The sequence below is a fragment of the Penicillium hispanicum genome (genome assembly GCF_028827665.1).
Source record: "Penicillium hispanicum strain IBT 35686 chromosome Unknown utg000002l_segment0_segment0, whole genome shotgun sequence".
Classification (NCBI taxonomy): Eukaryota; Fungi; Ascomycota; class Eurotiomycetes; order Eurotiales; family Aspergillaceae; genus Penicillium; species Penicillium hispanicum.
Window position 1 is genome coordinate 1,165,225 of NW_026623194.1, and position 15,079 is coordinate 1,180,303.

General features: G+C 50.5%; 4 protein-coding genes across 4 annotated transcripts; 2 read left to right on the forward strand and 2 right to left on the reverse strand.

Moving 5' to 3' along the window:
* Positions 1-374: 374 nt before the first annotated feature.
* N7459_002146 (cytochrome P450) lies at positions 375-2,120 on the reverse strand (the record flags this gene model as incomplete). The annotated part of the gene is made up of 4 exons (XM_056941331.1): positions 375-440; positions 495-1,553; positions 1,613-1,810; positions 1,875-2,120. 4 exons carry the CDS (start codon positions 2,118-2,120, stop codon positions 375-377), a joined length of 1,569 nt encoding a protein of 522 aa, XP_056803186.1.
* Positions 2,121-2,848: 728 nt separating this feature from the next.
* Positions 2,849-5,091, reverse strand: N7459_002147 (uncharacterized protein; the record flags this gene model as incomplete). Its single annotated transcript, XM_056941332.1, has 5 exons — positions 2,849-3,483; positions 3,544-3,560; positions 3,639-3,769; positions 3,835-4,989; positions 5,053-5,091. 5 exons carry the CDS (start codon positions 5,089-5,091, stop codon positions 2,849-2,851), a joined length of 1,977 nt encoding a protein of 658 aa, XP_056803187.1.
* A 661-nt stretch (positions 5,092-5,752) lies between these two features.
* stt4 (1-phosphatidylinositol 4-kinase STT4) lies at positions 5,753-12,172 on the forward strand (the record flags this gene model as incomplete). The annotated part of the gene is given in 11 exon segments (XM_056941333.1): positions 5,753-5,935; positions 5,992-8,697; positions 8,749-8,857; positions 8,916-9,044; positions 9,105-9,465; positions 9,525-9,723; positions 9,739-9,896; positions 9,960-10,212; positions 10,283-10,486; positions 10,530-10,823; positions 10,883-12,172. Coding segments are annotated over 11 exon segments (5,886 nt in total), but the record flags the coding sequence as incomplete, so codon positions are not given.
* An 800-nt stretch (positions 12,173-12,972) lies between these two features.
* On the forward strand, positions 12,973-14,905 carry N7459_002149 (sugar porter family MFS transporter; the record flags this gene model as incomplete). The annotated part of the gene is made up of 4 exons (XM_056941334.1): positions 12,973-13,287; positions 13,355-13,611; positions 13,669-14,092; positions 14,162-14,905. The coding sequence occupies 4 exons, from the start codon at positions 12,973-12,975 to the stop codon at positions 14,903-14,905; spliced, it is 1,740 nt and encodes a 579-aa protein (XP_056803189.1).
* Positions 14,906-15,079: the final 174 nt, after the last annotated feature.

Genomic DNA, 15,079 nt, shown 5'->3' on the forward strand with positions numbered 1-15,079 from the left:
AAGCAATAAACAGATTAAGCGAGTAATATCTGAGGTTGATTTTGGATTTGCACAGCCCCATTTAGATTGCGTCCATCTTTTGAATTGTGTTCAATTAAAGTGATCTAATAATACGACCGACAAAAACAGCAGGAGGAATTCAGTCACAGGGCGAGAGAGAAGAAGAAGCGGATAATGTACAATAGGTACAATTGTTGGAGTATGTCAGGGCAAAAGACTATACGCAAAGGAGACATCTTGTCTTGTCTTGTCGTTTGTCCGGACCCCAGCAGCACTGAAGAAAGTCATTAGATAAAATCGGGTTTTAGTTTCAGGCCTTGCTTGCTTTGTTTTTTCTTGCTCTTATCTCCCAGAGTTGTATTTCTCGGCTCCATCTATGCTTTGGCACCACGCTTCTCATAGCGCACGAACGACCTGCCCAGAGGCTTAGAGAAGAGAGACTATAGACAATTAGTCTGGTAGCGAAATCTTTTATGAAGCGCTAGGTAACATACCGAGTAATCAGTCTCCGGGATGCCTGTCGAGTCAGGAGGGCTAGAGAATTTGAACTGCCGGACCAGTGCCGCTAGAATTGCACCCAGCTGCACGTAGGCAAACTGTTCACCGATGCAGCGATGCCGCCCGGCACCAAAGGGGAGGTACGGACTGTTAGTACCCTTGCTAACCATACCATAGCCGTAGTCAACCTGTTCTTCCTCCTCATCCTTGGAAGTCGTGTCCTCATCCCAGCGATGGGGGTTCCACTCGAGAGGACTGGGGAAAAACTCCTCCGATCTGGCAGTGACACCCGGGGACGAGAGGACATTGTGTGTAGTGGGAATGACATAAGGAGTGCCCTCGACGGGCATTGGGTTCTTGACAGCACGAATGATCGAGTGGATGGGTGCGTGGATACGCAAGGTCTCCTTGATAACCTTGGAATGTAGCTCCAGTTTCTGAAGGCTCTCGTAACTGAGCGGAGGGAGGTCTTCACCAAGCACACGGAGTTGTTCCTGATACAACTCCTCCATGATTTCAGGGCAGGTGGCCAGTCGCAGCACAATCCAGGCGGCAGTGGAAGACGACGAATGTTGTCCCGCCATCAGCAGCGCGATCATCATGTGGGCAACCTCCTCATCAGGAACAGGGGTACCATTCTTGTAGGTACACGACATCAGATTCCAAACCATGTCTTCTGAGTCCTTTTTACCACCGGCCTCGCGACGCTCGCGAATGATCTCCATATATGTCTCCGTCATTTTCCTCTGAGCTGCGTCACGCTTCCGGTTATGCGGAAGTGGCGCCCAGGGCAGCATGAAGTTGATCGGGGCGAAGCCCATGTCAAGGTCATGGTACATCTCAGCAAAGGTAGAGTCGAATCGATCCCGGACCTCCTTGCCCTGAAGCGAGCGCGAGGCGGTGTAGATGGTGATTTCCGCAATGATCTTGGAAACATCGAAACTGCCTCTCGCCTCCTGAAACGCAGGGGAATCTTTGACGAATTGATCAACCTCGTTGGTTATTAAGCGCACGTAGGATCGAAGCGCCTCCGACGTGAGACCGAACTTGACGAACTGCGCCGGCTTGATTAGCTTATGGTTTGGCAATTGCCCATGTTGCGCTGATCTCTAACCTTCTTCTGTTCCATGAGCTTAGAATTCGGGCAATCATAGACCACATTGCTTCCGAAAACAGGGGTGGTCAGTGGTGAATAGACTTCCTCGGCGCAGACGTCGCGCAGCTTGCCATTCAGGATAAAGTCATTGCCCTTGGTGCCCAGATAGACGGTTGTCTTCTTGCCGAGAAGAACGAACGTAAAAATATCGCCATACTGCCGTTTGGTCGAGCCCAATCATTAGAAACACATTCTCTTAAGTGACCAAACAAGGACGCACCTTTGCGCGGCTATCGAAGAAGAACTTGTAGGGATCGATGCCGTAGCTGATAGTGCTGCCGACAAAGGGAAACCAATGGAAGACGACAGGAGGTTCATGCGGGTTCTTGAATAGCAACTGGCGCAAGACATTGGCCACGACAAACACGGCGATGAAGGACAAGGCGCCCACGGTAGCCAAAGTGTAGATGGACTGGGACGAGCAGTGCTCGCAGAACCTGTCAAGGAAGCTGGAGAAAAGACCCATGGCAACTGAGCGTACAGGAAATGAGAGGCGTGGAGGGAGAAGAAGTCTCAGTCTCTCTCGTTAACACCCCCCGGGAGATGAAGGATGTGGAAAGGTGAACCTTGGAAGGGGGGTGGTGCAAAATAATAATCTCCGCTATCATTCGGCAAAGCCGCGCTGGACCCGCTTACCCCCTGTTCCGACATTTATGTATGTACATACATACATAAATAGGTCCATACGGCTTCTGTTTCCTTTGTAGGTCGATAGGTCTATGTACAGGGGACCCCAAAATGTATTCTTGCTCTAGGTCCTTCGACCCAAAAGTGTTCGACACCCATTTTTAACCGCTCCTTTGACCGCCCGTACTGCTCATAGTTAGCTACACGTGTAAAACTAGGTGTGATATCTCCCAGGAATATTTAATCCCAGTTGTGTCAGACGCCATTGCTGTGCCAATGAATCTACAAAGTTCCAGTAAGCTTGGAAGCATGGGCTGATTTTTGTCTATCACGCCACGCGGGTGGGCGTAAGTTCCGCCGGTGGCCTGATGATCACACGCTAGAATGACAATCACAGTACCAAACAAGAGACAAATATCAATTCCAACAAGCAGAGGCTCTCACTATACATTACAAGGGCCGATGTAAACCCTGTTTTCGCAATCCTCCCTGAACAAGAACCCCTTCCTCCATCAATGACCCCTAGGACACCAGAAACGAAGACAGAGAAGCTGAAAACGTCGAGTCTCATGTGTACCGACTTGTAGGTTCGTCGTCGTACAAATGGGGATCGCCTCGCTGGCCAAGGCGAACGAAATTTTGAGGACCGCCATTGCGACCGGGGGAGGGTTCACGCTGAGAGAACTTTGCCGGTCGATTATAAACTCTCTTGCCGGCATCGTTCTTGTGGAAGACTTTGACTGGAGTCCCGCTTCCCTCTACATGCTCGCTGAAGGTGATATCGTTGACGCTGCTCAGCAACGTCCGCTCTCGCTCGACTTTGCGCTTAGAGAAATCCAGGTTACTGAGCGCGCCTGTCAGTCCATCCGTGCTGTCGGCGACGCTAGGGTATTGCTCAGTCAGCCAAGGGTGGTCGAGACACTCGTCCACCGTGATTCGCTTGTCCACGTCCACCGTGAGCATCCGATCGATCAGGTCCAAAGCAGGATCTTCCACGGAGTCCCAATAGGGCGACGGATAGTCAAAGCGTCCCATTTTGATCTGCTGGGCCAGGGTATATGGATTCTCCCGGGTATACAACTCGTCAGAAAATGGAGGGAACCCGCAGAGACAGATGTAGAGGACCACGCCCAAGGACCAGACATCCACTGCCTTGGTGTACCGTCTTCGGCGAGTTTCTTGTAGAATCTCCGGCGCAACGTCTATAGGATTAGCATCATCAACACCAGATCGATCGTCCGTTAACTAGCGTATCAACTTACAACTTGGAGTACCACATCTGTTCATAAGTCATACCAGTGAGCATGACAGACCATAATGAAGAACAACAGAGGAAGAATGGGTGCCTTTCACTTACAGGGTCGTGGTAAATGAATCCTCCCCGATTATCTTCGCTAGCCCAAAGTCTCCCAGCTTGACTGTCAACTTTTTATCTGCGACAAGGATGTTCTCCGGTTTGATATCTCGATGCACAATATTCCGATCATGCTGGATGTAGACGCCAATTAGCGAGGCCTGTATTTGCTACCAGGGCTTTGCAACGGCGTTTTTACCAGATACTTCAGCCCTTCAAAGAGCTGCCGGAACACATGGCGGGCTTCGGCTTCGCTAAGTTTCTGCTTGCTCACAATCAAATTGAAGAGCTCGCCTTCGGGAGCTAATTCAAGGACAAGGTAAGCACCGCTACTCTCATCGAAGGTGTCCTTTAGACAAAGCAGGTTCGGATGATTGACCCCCATCAAAAGAGCAATCTCTTGTTGCAATGCCTCCGTTTGTGATTGCGATTTCTGTGAGTCACCTGGGCGCTTTTCAAAAACCTTCGCAGCGTACTGCTTCCCAGTCGCACCCTCCACGCATAGATAAACCGTGGCAAAGTGGCCCTTTCCGAGCTGTCGGAGAATCTGGTACTGCTGGCGGAAGCCGTTGGCGTCTCGAGTGCGGGGATAGCGGAAGACAAAGCGAGCCTCGTTTAGGATGGAAACCTCGTCGCCATCCTCAAGCTCGCGATGTTTGTTCCGTCCCACAATGGCATCGTTCACGAAAGTCCCATTACTAGAGAGATCCTCTAGCATAGCAACTACGTCTCCTTTCCTTTTTTCCTCGAATAGCAGGAAATGCCGGTTTGATATGGTGGGGATATCAATCATTAGGTCTACCAGATCGTCAGTCATGGAATCGGTGCCGCAGGGCAGTGCGAACTGACCACACTCGGGATGGCGGCCGATCAAATAGCCACCGGGCGCTCGACTGTTGCCTTGTTTATGGGACTGCGACCGTTGGTCCGACTTCTCTTTGCCAGACTCAGCCCGTCCAGCACAGCCATCGCGCTTCTTCAGGACGAATGCACCATTTACCTTATCATCCAGCGGAATCAAGTAGCCCCAGACCCCTTCAGCATCTTCATCCTCCACTTCATCTGCAAATGCCCTGGGTGGGTAGACAAACTGTGAGAGTGCTTGTGTGTCCCCTGGCGGCGAAGAGAATGCCTGCGAGAAATCCGGGTTGGGGGGTGATTGTTGGCGCCTCGAACTTTCGGGAGGTGTCGCCGTCACCTCATTGCGAATGTCTGTAGCGGTCGAATGGCCATGTGTCAGCGGAGTCGGCAAGTAATCACGACCGATCGGGGTTTCAAGCGGCTGGTGTTGGCTTGAAATTCTTTGGGAGCGGCGAGGCTTTTTCTGGTCCTGCGAGTCGGCGTCGGCACTGACCTAGACATAGAGCAATAGGTAAGTAAGCGAGTCGCTAACAATTCCCGTGGGAAGCACACTCACCCTGCCTCGCTTGAGGGAGCTTTTCTCACGAGGCGCCATTCCTCTGGCTCATATCACACAAATCCCCAAGCCGGAAGGATGTCCGCAGGCCGAACGATGTTGGTGTGAACGCGCTTACTGTGCGGCATTGACGGCAAGACTACCGTCGAGAATACAGGATCAGGAAGGTAAATGGGCTCCCAAAATAATGAACCGGCAGACGACACGAGGAAACGAATATTTGTTTCCCTGTTAGTCTTTCTTTTCGGGGAGAGAGCTGCAGGGGAGCGGGGGAGGTACGGAGAGCTTGGAGGCTCAAGAAAGCTACTTTCGAGGCGCTCCGGAGCGCGCCCGCGCCTTCACCCTCACCTGGCCGCCAAACTTCCCCCCAATGGCGGACAGAAAGGATTGCACAGCCGAAACAAATTACACAACAATACAATTGACTTGGAAGCATATTCAGCCCTCAAGGCTAGCTTAACATATGTAGATGTAGTGTTGATAATCTAACTCTAATCACCCAGTCGTCCAAGGGAACAGTGCTTTGGTTCGGAATATGTAGACTTGGGTTCGCGTGCCGACACGTGCATGCCCCCTCCCCCAGGTCCTAACCGTTCCCACATCATCCTCTCCCACATTTACCTCCAGATTTTCGAGATGGATGGGTAAAGTTGCATTGCATCTCCGTCAATCTCAAAGCCATGCTAACCCCAAATCTAGTCTCTCAGCCGGGGTCAGACGCTCGGCGTTTGACAAGCTGGCGGCATTGGCCGTCAAATCCCCAACCCGTGACGACGGCTCAGAACTTGCTCGCCTCGCCCAGCAGTCTCGGTCAACACGACATCCTGATGACTCCCTGAATGGAATTCTCAAAGGCCAGACCCCAACCTCTCGAGTCCCAATGGTCCGCCGTGGTGTCCTATAGCTCTCCGAAGAGGTGACGTAAACTAACCTCTACAGGGGATTCGTGAACTCGATGTGCTTCTCGCCCTTTGCAACGCAGCTTCCTCCGTGACCACGATTGAGAATGCTTCACGCCTGATCTCACAATTGTCCCGATACCTGCCCGAATCTCCCAGTCAACTGTTTCGGTCATCGCCCTTCCTCCAGGGCGTCAAGCCATCCCCGTGGGAGACACTATCACACAACCTAACCCTCGCACTCTTGTCACTGGGCACGAAGTACCCGACTTTACGTGATACAGCTCTGGGTGCTGTGAAAGGGTATTTGGAGAATTGTACGGAAGCTATCAATGCGGTTACTCCGTTCCACTACTCCACGTCCGAGACCGGAGGACGAGGTGTTGTGCATGAATCCATCACCATCTTGTCAATCGCGGTGTCGCTGGTAGGATTCTTGGAAGCTTCAGCCAAGTACACTGTCGTTTGGACGGCCAGTGAGAAGATACGCATAATTGATCACTTGCGTTCTATGCTCTCCGAATCGTTCCTGATTGCTGTTGAGACAGCATCATCCATAATTCGCAACGCCGGTGTCGCTGAGAATATCTTCAAAGACTGGCGGAAGTACACAAGGCGATATGCAGCTCATGGACGCCCCCTGGGGGCTATGCTACTTCAAGAGGGCTTCATGCGCTTTGTCAAGTCATGCGCAGCCTCTTTGATCGGATCGCAGAACCTGTCCGGTCATCAACTCTTGGACGAATATATAGCTGGTGTTGGAATTGCCAAGAGCTACGACGAGACCGATATCGCTTTGATCGAGCGAATCACTACATTGATTGGCGAAGAAATCCACTTGCTGGAAGATGGTTCCGATTACCTGCAAGTCGGCTCGCCTTCGCAACAACAGCTTGCCTTTTCCGTGAAGGGAGATGCCTTGATTGGATTCCTCAACTGCGTTGTTCTTGGTGAAGATGCAACCAACCACAACGTTCTTCTGTCTTGGCTTGAAGATACTTTGGCTGATCCTCAGCAAATGTCGTGCACTGAGTTGGCTATCACCGCCTTGAAATGCACCGCTATTCTCGCTAGGATGTCTCCAAATGGTGCATCTATTGGACGGCGCTGCCTGCTACGGTTTTTAGTCCAAGGAGGTGCGTCGGTGGGCTCGGTCATTGCTGTGGCTTCTCGGTGTCTCGCCCAGGTTCTAAGGATTCTTTCCGAGGATTCTGTCATTACAACACTTTATACGTTGGGAAATGCATTGAGCCCCAGCCCGAATGGCGATCCGCCCATTCAGGACCAATTTGCCAGTGATTCTACAGGACCTGCGAATAACCTCGCAGCATATGTGCATGCAGGGAATGGAAGTCAACTGTCAGTTTCTGCCGCCAGCGAGGAAGACAGCCTAACCTATCGAAATGTCATTCATGCTATTGTGACCATTGCTACCAGTTGCAATGATGACAAGATTAGTGCCCTGGCACAATCAATGCTTCTGCAGAAGGTTGGAAAAATCAACATCGCAGTGGATGCCTACATCATCCAAGAAACTGCCGTACTCGCCTTGAGCAGTGGACAGGCTGAATTTCAATTATTGCTGAAGTTCTATGCCCGCATTTACCTCGATGGTGTTCACAAACGCCTTGAGATTATTTCGGATGCTGTTCAGTGCGCCATGGCATATCTCTCTGTGACGTTGAACAAGCATTCTTCACTCCACCGGATCTACTTGACGCACTTACTGGAGAGTATTGTCAACAAGGGAGATGTCCCTGATCTCGAAAACGAACGGCACCGGGAGGTTGTCTTTGCACCGGAGGACATCACGCCTCTTTTGAGACCTCTGGCCTTGCTAGTATCTGCAGGCAGTTCTTCGGAGACCCCTCATCCAGATCTAGTCTATGACGATGCCATCATGTCTTTGTTTCGCGATGCTTGGTTTAACATCGCCATTCATGGGATTACACTTAACTCAAGTATTTGCCACACCTTCTACAAGGAACTCCAGTTGCTTGCGGGTCACTCTCCTACCTTGGTGGCTGAGGACCGAATGGAGTCTCTCGAGAGCGACGTGGAACTAAACACAGTTCTTAGAAGGGGAACTGGGCCGCAGCGAGTTTTGGAACAGAAGCGTACACTGATATCGGCACTTGCTGGGCGTGAGTCTGACATTAAGCGACTAGATTATCCACGGGCAGTGTTTCTCAATGCTGTTTTGCTGATCGAAAGTCTCCGTGCATCATCGGGAGATTGCACCAGAATCCTCAATTATTTCCGTGATCCGGCCCTAACCACGCCAGAAATGGTCACTTGCATGAATGCGGTTGCCGACAAGACAGTCACTTACTACCTCTCGCGTACTCTCTCCGGAGAATATGATGGGTTTTCGGCTCCGTACTTGTCGAAACAGTTGGCCGAGTTTCTGGTGGCCTGTTGCCATCGCATTGAACGAGTTCAAAGCATTGCAATTCTTTGTGCTGACAAGATCATCCGCGAATGTCCTTCCGCTCTCTGTGAGAAGCATTCTCTTTTCGCCCTGCTTGAAATATTAACCGTGATGTGGTCTTCCTGCTTTCAGGGAGAACTTGATGAATTTGAGTGGCAGGCTTCACTGGTTTCTCCAATGGGAATCGTCAAAGTTGATCTGCCGGATAACTATGCATTGAGAAAGGCGACTCTGGATCGCTTCCTTGTACGAGCGAGAACATGGGTTACAGCAGTCTTGAACATCGCCCCGCTGGATGTGAAAGGTTTACTTCAAGTATGTTCCTCTGCAGTATTTTGGATCGGATATATCTAATTTGACTATTAGACTTACCTTTCTGAGTACGAGGACGACGGTGGCCACGGACATGTTGCAATGGGTCGCTCCTTTGCTCTAGAAATGGGCACCGTTATCCCACAAAGTGATCCGCGGCTCGGTGAGCCTCTCTATTCGTGCTACTGGATGAACTTTGGTTAATCCGATATCGCATATAGGTTCCATTGACGGTTATGACGGTAAGGAAGTCAATGTTGCATCTGACTTCATGGCGTTGTATACGACGCGACAGAAGTATCGCCGCTCTGATATAAGCCCTTCCGGTGGTGAATTTTATCTGACGGATGGTATGTAGGCTATTTAGTGCCAGATTGTTTCTTCACCAATTCTCATTTACCATCTTTTAGGCTGCAAACCTCAAGCACAACTTGAAACCATGTCTGTTGATGATTTGGATCGCTCCCTTTCTCTCCTTTATGAACGGAGCGTCAATGCGGGTGCTATTCCCCTGCTTGAAGTGAAAAGTCTCTTGAGGCAAGCCGCGGCTCTCGTCTGCAGCTCCAGCAAACCACGACTCTCCGTTGTTCATCACTTAGTTGCATTGCCCTTTGAAATTTTCACGAAGGAAGCAATCAAGCTGGGTGTCTCTCTTTGGCTTGGTGTCATTCATGAGAACCCTAGCATTGAGCCTCGAGTTCTGGCAGAGGTAGTGGAAGCCTGGGAACGAAGCATACAACGCCGAAAGGGACTGTTCGACCCAGCCTTTGGGTATGTGCTTTATCATTGAACCCCAGCGTCCCTAGGCTTCCAAATACTGACTGGTCAAGGTACCTCGATCCGTTGCAAGCACAAATTGAACTGCTGCCAACAGATAAGACATTGATGCTCCGAAAGCAACAAAAAGCACAGGACACACTCTCGCCTCATTTGCATGTCCTGCAATTCTTCGAGAGTCATTTCAATGCTATTCGCCTAGGTAACTTACAGGATCAGCAACTGTTTTGTCGCTTGATTAGCAGCGCGGTTGTAGGGCTCTCAAAGACAAAGGGACATCCCTTGGCAAGGGAAATTCACTTCCGCATCGTTCTCTTTGGTTTGAGAATCTTGAAACATCTGAGCCCATCCAACAATGCCGCGTCGTGGAAGCTCAAGGATCAAATCCTTTCTGCTGCCCTTAGCTGGTTCAGACACCCCCCGATGTATGTGGCTTGCCATTGAATAATACCCGTGGAAAGGAATATAATTGACCCATTTTTTACTAGGTGGTCATTCGGGGGCAATCGATTGCAAATAAAAGCCGAAGACAAAATTCTCAGCGATGTGGTGTCTGCTCTACGAAGTGTGACAGACATTGCTGCTAACTCGCATGGTTCATATAAGTCTTTGCAGCCAAAACAGGAGCTGACTCACCTTCTTATCGAAAATGAGAGGTCACGTCTTCGGGTCTGGCTGTTCCCTTTGGAGCCCGAGAGGAAACATCACATGCCCTCGATTGGAGGCAAAAGTTCTACTGATGTACGTTCTACTTTGGAGGGGGGGCTTTGTATCCCCATAGGACTTTCTGATGCTAAACTTCACAACACAGGGCGTTGCGTCTTTCCTCCGGCTTGCTTGGGCGGAAAACCCAGGACTGGCCATTCAGCTTGCCGCCCGGTTTCCCTCAGCCAAAGTACACAATGATGTTCGGTGGTTGATTCTCAATTTTCCTGAAAGGGTCATTCCAGAACCGAGTGCTTTAGAGATCATGTTCGATTCGTCTCTGCCATCTGACGTGAATTTTCAATTAAAGGTTTGTCTGCATTTCTCTCCATTCCCTCCCGAGTACTAACCAGAAAAAGTATCTATTATTCTGGGCTCCTGTCAACCCGACGGAAGCCCTGACGTACTTCTTGCCAGCTTACGGCAATCATCCCTTCATTCTCCAGTATGCAATGCGGGCTCTGGAGAGCCATTCCATTGACGTTCGATTCTACTTTGTGCCACAGCTGGTTCAGGCTCTACGATACGACGCTCTGGGCTACGTTGAGCGGTACATTATGGAAACAGCGAAGTTGTCTCAGCTCTTTGCACATCAGGTTATTTGGAATATGAAAGCCAATTCATACAAGGACGAAGACTCGCAGGTGGTATGTATAAGCATTTTTTCTATCAACTGTCCTTGCTGCCTAACATAACAATCTACTAGCCGGACCCTCTCAAACCTACACTCGACCGCTTTATCGAAACTCTGATCTTGAGTTTTTCTGGCGAGGAGCGCAACTTCTATGAACGTGAGTTTTCTTTCTTCAACGAGATCACAGGTGTCTCTGGCAAACTCCGGCCGTATATCAAGAGGAGCAAGCCTGAGAAGAAGGAGAAAATCGAGGAAGAGCTTCGCAAGATAAAAGTGGAGGTTGGGGTATATCTTCCTAGCAACCCCGATGGTGTGGTTGTAGGCATCGATCGCAAATCGGGCAAGCCCTTGCAGAGTCATGCGAAGGCGCCGTACATGGCTACGTTCCGAATCCAGAAGACAAGAACCCAATCACACGACCAGGACATTCGCGCTAATGCCAGTATGCACGGCACCGATCAATCTCAAGTGGCTAAACGGTCGTCCACATCTGAGCAGGAGACATACGAGGTGTGGCAATCGGCGATCTTCAAAGTCGGCGACGACTGTCGTCAGGACATGCTTGCCTTGCAGATGATTGCGGCTTTTCGAAGCATCTTCTCCAGCGTTGGGTTGGACGTTTGGGTCTTCCCATATCGGGTTACCTCTACGGCCCCGGGCTGTGGTGTTATTGACGTGCTGCCAAATTCCATCTCTCGGGATATGCTTGGGCGCGAGGCAGTGAATGGACTGTATGATTACTTTGTCTCCAAATACGGGGGCGAGGACTCGACCCGGTTCCAGGAAGCGCGTACCAACTTCGTCAAGAGTATGGCTGCGTACTCGGTCATCTCTTACCTACTGCAGTTCAAGGATCGGCATAACGGAAATATCATGATCGATGATGCCGGCCATATCATCCACATCGATTTCGGATTCTGCTTTGATATCGCTCCCGGTGGCGTTCGTTTTGAGCGAGCTCCATTCAAACTGACCTCGGAGATGGTGGCCGTGATGAGTGGAACTCATAACCCAGCCCACCACCATGGTGGAAATTCGGGTATCAGCCTACCAGGGACCAACTCGCACAACCCGACTGCAACTCAATCCTACCGATGGTTCGAGTCTCTAGTGGTCAAGGCATTCCTGGCTTCACGTCCATACAGCACTAAGCTGGCCCATATCGTGTCTCTGATGCTCGACAGCGGTCTGCCGTGCTTCAAACCTGAGACCCTCAAGAACTTCCGTGACCGATTCGTCCTAGACAAGAGCGAAAGAGACGCGGCCGAATATATGCGGGAGCTCGTGCGAAAGTCATACATGAGCATGTCCACGAAGGGGTACGATCAATTCCAGCTGATGACCAACGGTATTCCGTACTAATTGCTATCTGTCGATTCCCCGTCTGTACCATTTGGGCTTTCATTTCCCTGATCCTTTTTTTCCATTTTCTTTTTCTTGCCCTTCCCTGGCGCTCTGTGCCTTAATCTGATCGGTTAATACAATATTTTGCTTTTCTTCAGTCCAGTCGCGGATTTACTCTGTGTTCAGAAAATAGTAATTTTGCCGCTTCGACGGACATCTCAACTCCAATGGCAAGACTTGAAAACATGGTTCGCACCCGGTGCATCCCAGGTTGATCGTGTTTGGAACACCTTGTGATTGACGTCATGACTTAGTAGTGGCCACCACAGAATTCAGCAATGCTTACCTGCGCGATATGACGAAATTGGCGGGGGGGGGGGCGGCGTACATGGCTTCCTTGGCATGGATTGGAGCTCGTGTTTAGGATGCACTGGCGAGCTGCAGCTCCGTATATTGGCGTTGTCGAAATTTGAGCCCTATTGGAATAACTAATTAGTTATGGCCGGTAGCAGAGCGGTTAACTATATCACCAGCAGCACCACTACCACATCCCCCTCACTACCAACTATAACGACTACAGCAACAACAACCAGGTGGTGGCGCGCATAGTCCATGACGAGCTCATTCCACCTTAAGGCCTCTTGGGAGTGGCAAGCATATGATGAAGAGCTGTACGATTGAGGCAATGGATTTAAAAAAACCGCGATGCCTTGCTTTCGAAATGTTTTTGTCCGCCACCAGATTGATTTCGACCATAAGAAACCCATGCAGTTAGTCCTGTGCGCGCAAAGAAATTAATTGTGCCTTCTACCGCTAGAATGAAGGCTTCATTCTCGAACAAACAATCCAGTGAGGGAAGTCATTCCCCACCACCGACTGACTACTCCGAGGCAGCAATGGCCGACCGAGAGAAGAGGAGCAGTTCGCTCGATGAGTCTCGTGTGCCATGGGTGACCTGGCGATCATTGGTACTTGGTGCATTTGTCTCCATTGGTGGTATCATCTTCGGTTATGATACTGGTCAGATCTCCGGGTTCCTTGAGATGAAGAACTATAAGCAACGATATGGCCAGCGCAAAAGCGACGGTACATATGGCTTCAACAATGTCCGCTCAGGACTGATTGTTTCGATGGTATGTGACTGTGTTCTGGTGTGACCAATTGATGAGCCAGCCTCTCACCGTCTAACACTTTTTCCAGCTGTCAATCGGAACTTTACTGGGTGCTCTCATGGCCGGTCCACTGGCAGACCGGATTGGTCGCAAATGGTCGATCTTCGTGTGGTGTATCATCTTGCATGTTGGCCTCGTTATTCAGATCTCCTCGCCCACTGGGAAATGGTATCAGATGATGATGGGTCGGTTTGTCACTGGGTTCGGGGTGGGTTCATGCTCTTTACTGGTGCCCATGTACCAGGGTGAGATTGCCCCAAGACACATCCGAGGTGCCATGGTCTGGTAAGTCAGAAGCTGGGTGGCATCCCTGCCCTTGATGGAAAACTCACGGCCTGCTAGTTCCTACCAATTGTTCGTCACGTTGGGTATTTTCGTCGCGTATTGCATCAATTTCGGCACGGAAAGTATTGGCAACACTGCATCCTGGCGGATCCCGTTGGGAATTACCTTTCTATGGGGCCTGATGCTGGGACTGGGTATACTTCTGTTCCCCGAAAGTCCTCGCTATGACTATCGTCATGGACGAGTGGATGTCGCGAAGAGTACTATGTCCAAGCTATATGGTGTCCCTGAGAATCATCGTGTTGTTGTGCACGAGATTCTCGAGATCCAGGAGCAACTGGATGCCGAGAAGGGATCAAGGGGCGGATGGCATGGTTGGATAGAGATGTTTCAGGCCCCGCGGATGCCGTATCGTATTGTGCTAGGCATGGTGCTTCAAGCATTGCAGCAGCTGACGGGTGCCAACTACTTCTTCTACTATGTGGGATCCCTACCCAGAAACAGAAGCCCGTGAGAAGCAAAGACGCCATGCTGACATTCTCTCCATCAGGGAACGGTGATCTTCAACGGAGCCGGAATCAGCAACACCTTTGTCACACAGATGATCCTGGGTGGAGTGAATTTCGGTACCACATTCGGTGGTCTGTACGTCATTGAGCATTTTGGTCGCCGCAAATCACTCATTGCCGGTGGTATCTGGATGTTCGTATGCTTCATGATCTTTGCATCGGTGGGACACTTCTCCCTGAACGTCAAAAACCCGCCTGCCACCCCTGGAGCAGGCAAAGCAATGGTAGTGTTTGCGTGTCTGTTCATCACTGGGTTCGCGATGACCTGGGGTCCGATGGTGTGGGCAATTGTGGCCGAACTTTACCCATCACGCTATCGTGCTCGTGCAATGGCGCTGGCGACAGCGTCCAACTGGCTCTGGAACTTCCTGCTTGGATTTTTCACACCGTTCATTACGGGTGACATTGACTTTGCGTACGGATATGTGTTCGCAGGATGTCTCTTCGTTGCGGTGATCGTGGTGTACTTTTTCGTCATTGAGGGCAAGGATAAAACGTTGGAGGAGATGGATATGATGTATGTGATGCGGGTGCCGCCGTGGAAGAGTAGCAGCTGGACGCCTCCAGCGCCAGAGCACCGGCTCACGACAAGTCAACTCATGGACCGACGCGTAGCGGAGCAGTATACTCGCGACGAGGAGATGTCAACCAGTGAGAAGCAGGCAGAGACTCCCGGTCATTTACACGAGGAGGATCCTTCTGCGGCGGGTCCTTCCACAGCTTAACTCTTGAATCTGCGGAAATGCACATGACTAGAAAGACGGGGGTGGAGAAGTGAAGTCGCTGCTGGGACAAGATGAGGCAAATTAGTCTTAGTCTGTGGAGGCTATGATGTGTCCACTACGTATATATACAAACGAAGTTCTTAGATCAGAAATGTTTCATGTCAATCTGTTATC